We start from the raw sequence: 12,305 nt of genomic DNA, 5'->3' as shown, positions 1-12,305 counted from the left end.
ACAGAATAAAATAAATCCCCTTCAAAAACAAATAAAAAACTGAAAAAAATGCTTCAGTTTCTCAAGACAGGCAATGCAACAGGCAGATATCATATAAGCTTGTCTTCTCAGATAAGCAGCCTGTAGAACAGCAACTAATATTTTCCACCTTTACAAATAAATAAGACCAGAGAATTTATGGAAGAATTTTAACATTTGTAACACTTCACATTTTTTAACATCCATCCTGTTTTAAAAAATAAAGGACGAAAACTTATTCTCAAAAAGCATTTCACTGTTTCAATTTAGTTTTCTGATACACAAAATCAAGGCATAAATTTAATGAATATGTAATACACAGCTCCTTCAGGTGTCTGGATTGCAAAATGGTCTCCTTCAGATCTTCAGGAAAGGTTTGTTGCAAGCAACACTCTCACGTTGATAAGTTCCTCAAGGGCTTTTTGGTAATGTACTATCAAAACTGGAGACAATTCATACTGCTGATGTGACTACAGTCATAAAAAACCCAACCCAAATAAACTCAACTCAGCCATACAGCAAACATCTGCAGTTGCAGACATGCTTTGGAAAACTGACATAATCTCCTGGCAGTTTATTGATGAAATTCTCCAGCTTTGATTCTTTAGAGTCCTCTGTTATCCTTTACCAATAGAAGTGTTTGAATACATAATTAGTTTGTTTTATTATATCTTACCTTTCCTTTTGCTATTATAAAGAAGGTATTTCCTTCTTCTCCTTCCCGAATAACATAATCTCCTTTGTCATAGTACTCCTGTTGGGAGGAAAAGAGGAGACCACATTGCTTGATATGTCATCAGTCTCTTTGAAAACTCTGATTATTTGCAGAGTTCTTAATATATCTGAATGTGCTACTGATGTCTACTTTCCTGTGTACAACACAAGTCACATCCCATAATAATATGCAGATATTCTACTATGTAAAATTGGCATGGTGGCCAATCTGTAACACATCTAAATGCAGCTTCATCAAACGTATTAGCACTGCTGTTATTTCTTGCCAACCTGGAATCCCACTCTGACCAATTCAAAAATGTTCTCATGTTAAAAAACAGAAAAGCTTTCCTATTTATTTACGTATTTATTTCTATTTTTTTCCATCCTTCGTTATTTTTAAAACTTACAAACATTGTTTGGATAAATCTAACAGCATCTTACCACCTCCAGGCAGTCCATGATTTTGGTCAATTTGTCTTCTGGTAAGTTTTTTAAGAGGGACACACTACCAAAAGAAAAAAAAAAAAAAAAAAGGAAATGCAAAGCAAAAAAAAATATATATATATATATGTATATATATATTTATTTATTTTATATATATATATTATGATAAACACTATGACTTATTCTCATCCAAGCAATTGCCACAAACACAATTTGTAACTATCTAAACTGATTCTTTTTTAATCAAATACACAATATACAATATGCACTATCTAGAAGCTTGAAGCACTCTTATCTCACTTTTTAGATAAGCAAAACCTATACAATTAGAGAAACGTGGCAACCATTCACCAGTTTGTAAATCAACTTTGTATTTTGATTGGGGAAAAAGCTCTAAATTCAAAATTCTGTCATTCAGGACCCATCCATTTAAAACCAAGAAATTATAATAATCCAATCATGTATTTCCAAATGCATTTCAGAGACCACAAAATCAGACAAAGGTAAAAAAAACAGTATTACATTTACAGCCATTAAAAGAAATTCAGCCTCAGTGATGACTTAGTGAACCTGCTGCTATGAGTGAGAAAACCTCTTGTTCTGGGAACTCTGGCTTGTGAAAGTTAGGACAGCAAGTAGCTCTCCAACTACTGGCTTCAATATAGGAATACTTACAGAAATCAAAGATGGAGACAAGAAAAAATGCACAAAAATACGTTCTGTGTATAGTCAGGCCTGAGATCTCTGAAACAATATCAGAATGGCCATGTTTAGGGAAAAAAGTTGAAGAAAAGGAAAAGATGAAATCAGGTAATTGTGGTTTGGAAACTCGAAGCATGCTTTTCTGGAGAAAAAAAGGACAATTCATCTCTAAGTCCCCTACAGGATGGAAAAATACTCCACTCCTCTATAGTCTTCCCAATACTATACGTAGGAAAGAGTTCATAAAGAGAGCCACATAGTTCTCATATTCAAGTCTCCAAGGGATGACGAATATATTAGTTAATCTGCACCAGCAGCAAATTAACTTTTAGTCAGAGGATTTCATTAACTTTCTTTATTTAATACATTGTTCTGACTTCAAGCCAATGTAGCCTTCCTATACATTTGTTCAGTTACTTAAAATTATTCATTTTGTCAAGCAGGTCTTGCTACTTCCTAATGCAATACAGGAAAAGACAATTAAAATGAACAAAATGATTCTGTGAATCCTAAAGAATATCGAAAGAGATCAGTATTCAGGTTATTGAGTGCCTAATGCAAAGGCATTAAGGTGCTCTTAATGTTATTAAGCACAACGTTATTGTGCATCTTACCATAGAGCCCGAACCAGTGCTCAGAAACTCAAATGCATGATGTTTACCTTCTAAGAAAGTTTCTGTACTGTTCTTGCCTTGTCTGTGCTGTCACTCTCATGATGTTTTGAAACACTTCTCTGTCCAGTGCCCATGTTTTAACATTGGTGATTGCTTTAAGAAAACAAAACAGACAAAAAAAAAACAAAAAAACAACAACAACAAAAAAAACCAACCAGAAAAATCCATAAGAATTCCTAACGATTTGATAGGAGATAGATAGTACTGCATACTATGATTTGAATCAATCTCTAATTGGGATAACATATAATTGATTTTGAGATACACAATAAGGTAGGAATAACAGGTAAAGAATACATGGAATTTCATGCCATCCTATAAACTTCAAATATTTCTTCCTCTAAAAGCTTTTTTTTTTTTCTATGGGAATAAAAGGTAATAAAAACAAACCTTACAGATTTCTAATTACCTTTAGAAACGTAATCAAAATATGAAAGCAAGCACAAGATCCATCATCAAAGACGTAAACTATTGGGTGGCCTCTGTGTGCAACCATTGACACGACAGACCCCATTGCATTTTTAATTTTTTTTTGAGCAAAATATGGTGTTTGCTTTTTAAAAAAATAATAATAAAAATAAAAGATGCTGCATCACATTCAGCAGTTTTCCTTCTGTGATATAAAGGAATTAGAGTTTCCACATATGGATTTACTACTTGTGCTCAGTGGTGCACTATGATGCTCTTCTTCCAATGCAAGAAACACGAGAAAGCTTGTGGGGAGGAGTGAGCTTCTGGAGAGACTTTAGCTATTCATACACCATTTCTGTTCAACTATTGGGCAATTCCCATCCTACCTCAAAACCAATTAATGTTAACAAAGGTCTCAAATAGCATGACATCTTACTAAGCTGAACCATTATTTTACAATGCTAATGCTATACAGAAGGCAAATACGAAAAATAGGAAACATTCAAATGCTAGGATGAAAAATAATCACATTATGGACACTGTTCTATTTATCAGGCAGCCACAAAGAAACAGATTACAGGAGGTTACTCCATCTACAGAGTCAGCAATGATTAAGTGCTTATACTTGGTACAGGAAGAAGGAGCAGAAGTTTTTAAAGCAAACAGCTTCTTGTTTTAGTGCCTTTGCTCCTTTTTTAAGCACACACAAACTCTTCATGCTTACTGATGGTTCAAGGTTCCTGCAGATTTAGACAAGAAAAAAAATACGCTGGCACGTGAGTTATTTTTGCAGGATAGTGGAGAGTGGAATAATGGAGATGGGGAATTAAAACCACTTTTGTTCACTTACTGCTCTGTCAGAGAATTAAGATGGCAGGCTAGAAAAGGAATCCAGGGATACTGGATGGGTTACTATCCAGTCTTATACAAGAAGATGGATACTTATATCACAGCAACGCTGAACTCTATGGTGGTTAGGCAGTAAACACAAAGCAAGAGTCAATATTTGTCTTGGAGAAACAGCATGTCTCCCTGAGAAATATCATCTCTCCCACTACCTCACTGTTATCAAACTCATTCTTCTCCTGAGTGCCATACACAAATGGACCTTGGTGAGACTCAGTAACTTACTGAGTGATATGGAACTAAAAGAAATACAAAAGCAACTAATTCCTTTAAGTTTTATTTCTTCTCAAATTAGGCTTTTTCTGCTTTATTAAAAAGAGAACAGCATATAGATCTGAGATCACTTAAAAATCAGTGTTTGAAATATGAACATTGAGAGTTAATGATCACCTCTGCTACTAAATCATTCTACACTGAAACATAACCCTTCCTTAGTTGTTAATCTGGTACAGATTTGGTTAAAAAGCATATTTTGGAGAAGCATGATCATTTATCAAAGATCATATCGGAGATAAAAAACATTAGTGGCAGGGGATTGTTCAACTGCCCAGGAAGAACAAACTCAAAGAAGGAAACATGAGCTTAGCATAGGTACTTAGGAGATGCAGACATCTATTAAATGACAACTTCAAAGACAATCAAGATACAACAAGAATCTCACAGTTGTACCTACTGGCTTCTTTCTGAGCAATGTTCCTGTAAGAAATGTTACATACCTTTCACGGAAGCCGTCCGTGTGCAGTTGTATAAAATGGCCAGTTCACCAAATGCTGTCCACACAGGTATGGAGGAGAGCAGTTTATTCTGCTGGAAGACTTCCAGTCTGCCCTCTGTCAAAAAATCATCAGGCTAGCATGAATTAAATCTGAGCTCTATTGCACATAGTGAAATGAAGAAAAATTAATGCATTTCTGGCTTCATCATTCTCAAGTCAAACAAGGATAGGGACACTGCCTTGAAACACAGGTACAGACCATCAGAGTGGTTTCTTTCTCTTTTGGATGTTTTGCTAATATACGATTTGGATGTGGAAGGGAAAGAGAGTTGAGAAACTTTTCAGCGCCACGAATAGGCTATGGAAAAGAGTCATTCTAAACCCCAATGAAATAAACTCCTGTTACAACAAAACAGTCTGCGGTGGTTGAGATAGCCTCATGTGTTTTAGACAAACACAAATTAAAACAGTGATGAAAGAAGAATTCCTCATGAGGCTTGTTTGTTCTTGCAAACACATTCGTGTGTATGCACAAACTGTAAGGGAGAGGGCAGAAAGATGAGAAGCAAGTAACTTTATCCTTAGATAAAATGGTCTTGACCCTTACCATCAATCTATCAGAAGTAAAAGGTAGTCTGAATTTCTTCACAGATTATGGCCCAAAAAACCCCATCCTGAAATCTTGGACCTCTTCTTTTCAACATACCTATTGGTCCCTAAGGAAAGCTCTACTGTGTCAGGAGAAATTCTGGTTGCACAAATCCTGCCTCTTTCCTTCTCTACACCCTGTATTTTCTTTTCAAGCACAGCTACCATAAATTTTTCACACTAAACCTTCCATTTCTAATTAGAATTAGTAGTTGCCCTCCTCTGGAGGTCTTCATGAACCTGAACTCTTTAAGTTCAGTTCTTTTCTTCAAGTGTGTGCCTGTACTCTGCAGCATGAACTCTAATTCTTAATAATTCTTGTAATTCTAGTTCTATTTAAAAAGAAACAAAAGTCACAGATGAAACATGCATTGACGTCAGTGGGGCCAGTATGAGTACAAATAACAATGTTTCTGTCTCCTGCAAAGATTTCTAAATTGCTTCCCTGGTTCTGGTAGTTACACATTGCACGAGCAAGCAGAACTCACCTTTGAGGACAAAAATGTGATTTCCTGGCTCTCCTTGTCTGATGACATAGCTCCCCTGCTGGAAAGTCCTCTCATACATACATTCCACCATCTCTCGGATCTGCTGAGGCTCCAATCTCTTCAAGAACTGATTTTTATTCAGGGCGTCTGTGATGAGCTTCTTCTCACTGTTTTCGATGAAAAGCAAAGTTTGATAGATCAAGCCCAGCTGGGTTACATTACTCATCAGGCATTCATTCTCCTCAAAATGTTTCCTCTAATTTCTAACACTGACAACGTGATCAGTATCACAGATGCACGTAATAATCCTTGTAACTTAAAGGAATCCCATAAGAAGTGCCATCATTGTTCTTGATTTTGTAGGGATTTGAGCACCACACTGGAAGTACCATGGTCATGCATCCTGACTGGAACTTGGACCTGACTGAACCCCTTGACTGGGGTTGTTGATGGTTGTTGTTATCACCATCCTACTGTTTCACCCATTTGGACCTTGTGGGACTGTGTCCTGGTTGATTCTTGGCTCATATTTCCTGACACAGTGTCTCTGCATCACTTCCTGCAGTAGGAAATGTTGATGTAGAAATGATTTCAAGGACAAGAACAGTATGTTTGCTCTGCTGGTGGAAGAATGGAATGGTTGGATTTTAAGGAGAGAATGTCAGAAAATCAACGTTACCTGAATTGACCACTAGTGACTAACCAGCTGGGACAGAGCTGGCTCTGTGTACACACCAGGCAATCCATGCATTCTGATTGCTCTGGGTCAAGGGCTGCCTCTAAATACCGCATAGTGTCTTGAATCCACGCCAGAAACAAAAGCAATTAAGCAAATGCGGCACTGAAAGCCTTTATGGACCAAATGAGCAGTTCTCTTTTACTGCCAGTTTAAGTGACATTATGTCTTCAAGTCCCCTTGTTCCTGTTCAGCATGTGTAGACAAGCTGCCCAACAAAACCAGCACCCTCATGGCTTTCTACAAGCAAACCCCTCTTGTTTGTCTTTGTATAAACAATGCAAATCAGTCATCAAAACCAGGGAAAGTACAAAGTCTCCTGAGGGAAATCAGCAATGAACTGTCATGGAAATGGGGAATGAAAAGAAAGTACATTCACCACATTACTCGCCACATAATGTCTGTGAATCTGTAATGGTAATGACAAGAAGAAAGAAAATAAAATCAAGTAGTTATGGTAAAGATTGCTTAGAAACAGAGATCATAACATGGCTTTTTCTGAAGACAATACGGTTATTGGAATAGAGCCTCTAACTTTGTTTCCAACTAAAAATGGCTTTGCTTATTTCATTTACCCTGGCCTGCATCATGCACATTACACCACAATAAAATGCAGTAATGGCTCATGAAATGATACTTAGGAACAAGCACTAAAACTCCCAGGAATACCAAACAGAGGATGGTGCTGCTTTCAGGAAGTCCATTGAGGACCTAAAAGTATCCCAGTCATGCCTCAGGCTCTTGACTCAGTTGTTTGCTCATTTCATATGCATCCAGCACAATACATCATTGTTGACTGTTTTTTTTTTTTTTCAGCTTTCCCACACCCACCCCAATTTTGTGATTTGCTAAGAGCATATGCCTCAGGGCAAAATGCTTTCTCTCCACCAGTCTTTCTATTAGTGATGAGAGATCTTGGACATATGTTGGAAATGGCTGAAACTAAAAGTATTTTTTAAGTGACAAATAATAATAATAATTTTATTCTCCACCCAATAATGACTAGTAGCAGTTAGGTCACAATCCTGAGGCTGTAATGAGGAAAAAGTTTACATCAGCAGCTTAAATGCTACTGATCATAGAAGCATACTGTGAAGGGACACACAAAAGTGGAGAAAAAGCACCATAGGTCATCAGACATTTAAATTAGCAATGCTGTGCAAATTGTAAGAAGTTGAATTACTTTCAGACTGAAAAATAGCTGGACTGTAATCAACCTTCAGATACCACTCTCAAGGGGTATATTCTACAGAGCTTTGCTAAAACTTTTCAATACTTCATCTCCCTTAAAGAACACACTCATATTTGGAAGCTGGGATGGATTTATCCAACTAGCTCAGAAGACTGCATATAGACAAGAGTATGCATTCATAGTCTATAGATGAGGAATTATCTGAAGCTTCTAGAGCTTTCATTAAAGCATCTATATTGAAATACTCCCAGTGGTGAATCCTCTTTAAAACCCTGTTCAATAAATAGCAGAGAACTATGCAATGAGTTTTTACAGCATTAGTACAATGTAAAAAAAAAAAAAACAAAAAAAAAAAACAGTCAACCAACACTATTGCTACAGCACCATTAATACAAGTTCATATTCAGCTATTTAATTGTCTTATGACTGCTGGAGCATGCTCCTGCACTTTCAAGTAAAACCCAGGTATATTGCCTTTTGTCCTACCAAGAGTTAGAGCAGGAAAATGAATAATTATGGAAGATTATTGGTAATTTAAGAACAATTGCTAGAATAAGAAGTTGAATTTAAGCTTAATAATGTAAGAAGAAGTAATTTAATCTCTGGCATGATCTACTGAATACAGAGGACACCCAAGAAGTAATATTTTTTGTTTTAATTCTATCTTCTCTGACTTACGTCAATGGCCAAGTAATAGCTAGCTTTAAAAGGTGATATTTATGGTCCACATCCAAAATTATTGTGTTTTGTTTGTGGGTTGTTTTTTTTTAACTTCTTAACTTTGTGGGTTTTTTTTGTTTTGTTTTGTTTTGTTTTTAACTTAGTACTACAAACTACAAAGCAACTTTTGTAAAGAACGCATGACCAGCTCTCTAATGGCAAACTCTCTAATGCTAATTACAGCAACAAAATTGAAACACTTACTAACACTTGATAATGAAACAATGAATTCGGCTTCACTCTAAAATTATACTCAGGGCAATAGTTAGCAGGCAAATGAAAGTTTAGTGGCCTTCGTGGAGGATGAGAGTTCCAATAAAAACTGAAGTGCAAATGAAAGAAACTGGGAGGTGCTGAACAGAAGGGAATAGAAGGGAAGTGAACAGAACAGCAGGAGAGCTGGAAACAGTGGAGAGGAAAGAGAATGGTGGGCTGTTCTTAATGCTGAAGCAGTGAATATTAAAACAGTTATTTCCAGGACAATAAAGCTCAGAATAAATGCAGAAATAGTATATTTTAAATAGTTACAAATCTTTGGGAGCCTTACCAGTAACAGTGATTATTTTTGAATCAGATTATGAAATATTAATTTGGAGGGAAAATGGAATGTAGTGATGGGCGCAGTGGATGACAACTTGACTGATCCGGATGGCTTTTATGTCTACAGCAGTGCATGTACCATGAATGCCCCAAAATCATGAAGATGCACAAAACTGAGACACTTGAGCTGCTAGCTGAAGTTCACAGATTCTGGCTATCACCATGTTCAGTCGCATACTTGGGATTTGTCTAAACTGAAGGGTAAAACTGTAAAGTATGTTTAAGGATACTGGCCTGAGAACTGTCTCCAGGTTGAGCTGCAACTGCTGGTTCTCTTGGCTTTTGCAGGGGTTGGAAGTGTAATTGGATTCAGAGAGGTAAAATACGAATATGTTCCTAAACCATGACTGTCAGAAGCTGGAAGGCAAGAGGAAGTACTAACAGGATAATCATGCTGTACAAAATATCTTGTCATATTTTGCAACAGGGAGTGGTACTGTGATCATAGAATCATAGAGTCACAGAATGGCCTGGGTTGAAAAGGACCACAACGATCATCCAGATTCAGCCCTTCTGCCATGTTCAGGGTTGTCAACCACTAGAACAGACTGCCCAGATGGATGACAAAACTAGTATACAGCTAGGAATCATGCCCACACTGCACTCTAGCTGAGGCCATCTGCTCTTTCTCAGGACATTCATAACACAAGAACAAGGTTCTGAACCTATGTGATGGCATCCAGTCTTCTGCCCATCAGTGCTCCAAAGCAGAGCTTAAAATGTAAGCTGTGGGCAAACCTGGGCCTGAGACTTAGTTTCTGCTTGGTTGATAGTAATGAAGAGGCTAAAAGCTAAAATACAGAGGCCACCTACAACTCAATCTAAAGTCTGAGACACAGATGATTCTTTGTTAAACAGATCTAGCTAGCACCTAACTACCACAGTGACAAAGCCTATACAGGAAAAAAGATGGCTGATTTGATTTGATTGTGATCTCTCATGAAGAGACAATATAATCGGGACAGAAATTACACCCTTGCAACACAAACATACAGCCATTCTACAGTGAGCTCACCTGGAATCCTTTCTGACTCTTGATTTTTCAAAGGAAAATCTAGCTTGTTTGCCAGAATCATAGAGCTGTGTTGTTGGCTCTGCAGATACACCTTCCTTAGCTCCTTTCCTCCTGTCAGCAGAGACTTGATTCTTTGGAGTCACTCTAAATGGAGAAGGCTGAAGAGAGTGTTCTCCTTGAGTGTTAATAACATCCTGCAGCTTGTTCAGCTGTATGCACTTGTTCTGAAGTTCCTTGGTGAGTTCTGCTATGACTTTTGTCTGCACAGACAGCTGCTCCTGAAGCTCAGCAACAAGACTTTGACCCTCTTGCAACTCTTCATCTTTTCTTCTGAGCTCCTTTTCCAGTTCAAGCACTCTGCTGCAAAGCACATCAACTTGTCCAGTGACGTGGATGCCCAAACCAGGGTCTGTTAGAAACTTATAGTTGCTAGCACAACCAAGAGCTAGATTTGCTATGTGTCTGTCTGGCTGCCTCAGATGTTTGGGTTTCATTGATGCATTCCCCATTTTGTCCAATGACCTAAGTGCAAAAATACATTTGCAGTGTTACTTGGTTGCCTGTACAGAAGGAAAATATCTCTGTTGAATGGTAGGAAACGAATGCTAACTATTTAGCTAGGAGCAAAATTTTAATTGACTATACTAGTTGATTGACTTCACCTTTTTCAGTCCTGAAAGTGAGGGATACAGGGAAAAGAAAGGGTGGTGAGTTGGTGGATAGAAAGCAAAAGGCAGCAAATTCTTTTTGTTAGCTGAAAAAATGTGCAAGCTCCTCTCAACCCAATACAGACAAAACAAGAATAAAAAAAAAATGGGAAGAGAAGTTCATGCTCTGTTGCTGAAGAATGAAATTTAGTACATGAAAACACTACTGCTTCTTTTCTCCACTGAGGTCATTGATCACACAAACTCAACCACTGGGTGCACATCTACCCGACATAAAGGATACGTTTTTTTGTAAGTATGTCCATAAATAACATAAATATAAACTGCCATGCTGATTAGAGCAAGGATCTGACTGTCTCTAGCTGTGTTCAAAAGGAGATCCTTATAGAAAAATCACATAGGCCACTTGGTTCATGTGCTGTTCCAAATGTCAGATCTACTGACAGAGTTTGGATTACTGTGGGGACACTTCTCTCCATACATTTGCTGCACCCAGTTGCTCTCCACAGGTTTCCAAAGCGATATATCTTCTTCCCTTTGGCATATCATTTGCTTTAAGATGAGCAAACTATATTTAATGTTCATAATTTGGAGAAGAAAAAAAGAAAGAAGAAGAAGAAAAAAAAAAACTAGCAGATTGCATTTGGGTGTCCAGCATTCAATTAACCCTATGTCAGAGGAGTCTTAGAGCAATGTCTGCCTACAAATCCCATCTGTGGACTACGACAGTGCCAGTTTACAGCTTTGATGCAGTTCAAGCTTAAAAAGATTTCCACTTGGAAAGAAGAATTGAGCTTAGGGCTGCATTGCCTTAGCACTGCACGGAGCTGCTGTTCCCGAACACCAGCTCAGACTCCCAGTGAAGCCTGTTAAGGCTTCCAATACAGTTCTGCCCTGCTTTGCTGCTTTTGACAGGTCGCGACAGAAGTATTAGACAATATTACTTACGTTTCACATGCAGTTCTCCTCCAAGCAGTCTCTGCTCCTCTCGGCTCCGGGTGCTCACTGTGACATGGTGTACCACTCACCTTGCTGTGATTTCCTGGTGTCTCCTGGCGGCCGGCACTTCAGCTCGTCATGAAGTTCACCACTGATGGATCCGTGCTACAGAGCAGAATTCAAACAACGCATGTATCAAGGTAATACATCAGTTATCTCTGAGGAGCGACCTATGGCACAACCGAAGATTCAAGCTCAGCATGCAGGCAGATCAAAGGGAGACAAAACTGTTACGACACATAGAGCAGAAATGAAGATTATGGGAGGACTGTCCTCACACCCAGCAGTCTGCCATAAGAAATGCTGCAGTGGCAGTCACCGCATTCCAAAGGCGGCTCTGGCAGGCGTCTAAAACCTCTGAGAAAGGGATGAGAGGAGTGCAGCCAGGCACAGGAGAGCACGGTGTAGAGAAGGAATGCAAACAACAGGTCTGCCTTACCTGTCTGTGGGCGATAAGTCAAAGCAGAGCGCGCTCCATCCGCTGACTGCAGCGCAGCGCGCAGCCCCGCTCGGGTGCCCCCGGCCGTGCGGTGCGGAGGGGGCGGGCAGCGAGCGGCGAGGGCGGTGAGGAGCACACCCGTGGCCGGGGCTGTCCCCCCTCTCCTCCTGCCGCCCACGGCGCCATCTTGCGGCCTCGCTCAGCCAGCGCCGC

The 12,305-nt window shown here is 38.8% G+C and overlaps 1 protein-coding gene across 3 annotated transcripts in view; it reads right to left on the bottom strand.

Moving 5' to 3' along the window:
- PRKG2 (protein kinase cGMP-dependent 2) overlaps positions 1–12,305 on the bottom strand; it is a 25,523-nt gene extending 13,218 nt beyond the window's left edge. For all 3 annotated transcript variants that reach the window (XR_007376395.1, XR_007376396.1, XM_048942036.1), the window contains exons 1-8: positions 12,093–12,305; positions 11,603–11,758; positions 9,987–10,508; positions 5,724–5,890; positions 4,589–4,702; positions 2,543–2,648; positions 1,177–1,240; positions 695–772 (exon numbers count right to left, since the gene is read on the bottom strand). Coding sequence is in view for 1 of the 3 variants with exons in the window: in XM_048942036.1 (XP_048797993.1) it covers positions 695–772; positions 1,177–1,240; positions 2,543–2,648; positions 4,589–4,702; positions 5,724–5,890; positions 9,987–10,495 (1,038 nt within the window). In the remaining 2 variants the exon portion in view is untranslated. The remainder of the gene's footprint in view (positions 1–694; positions 773–1,176; positions 1,241–2,542; positions 2,649–4,588; positions 4,703–5,723; positions 5,891–9,986; positions 10,509–11,602; positions 11,759–12,092) is intronic.

This window comes from Lagopus muta, chromosome 4 (genome assembly GCF_023343835.1).
Source record: "Lagopus muta isolate bLagMut1 chromosome 4, bLagMut1 primary, whole genome shotgun sequence".
Lineage (NCBI taxonomy): Eukaryota > Metazoa > Chordata > Aves > Galliformes > Phasianidae > Lagopus > Lagopus muta.
This window is presented reverse-complemented; position numbering and strand designations above follow the sequence as displayed.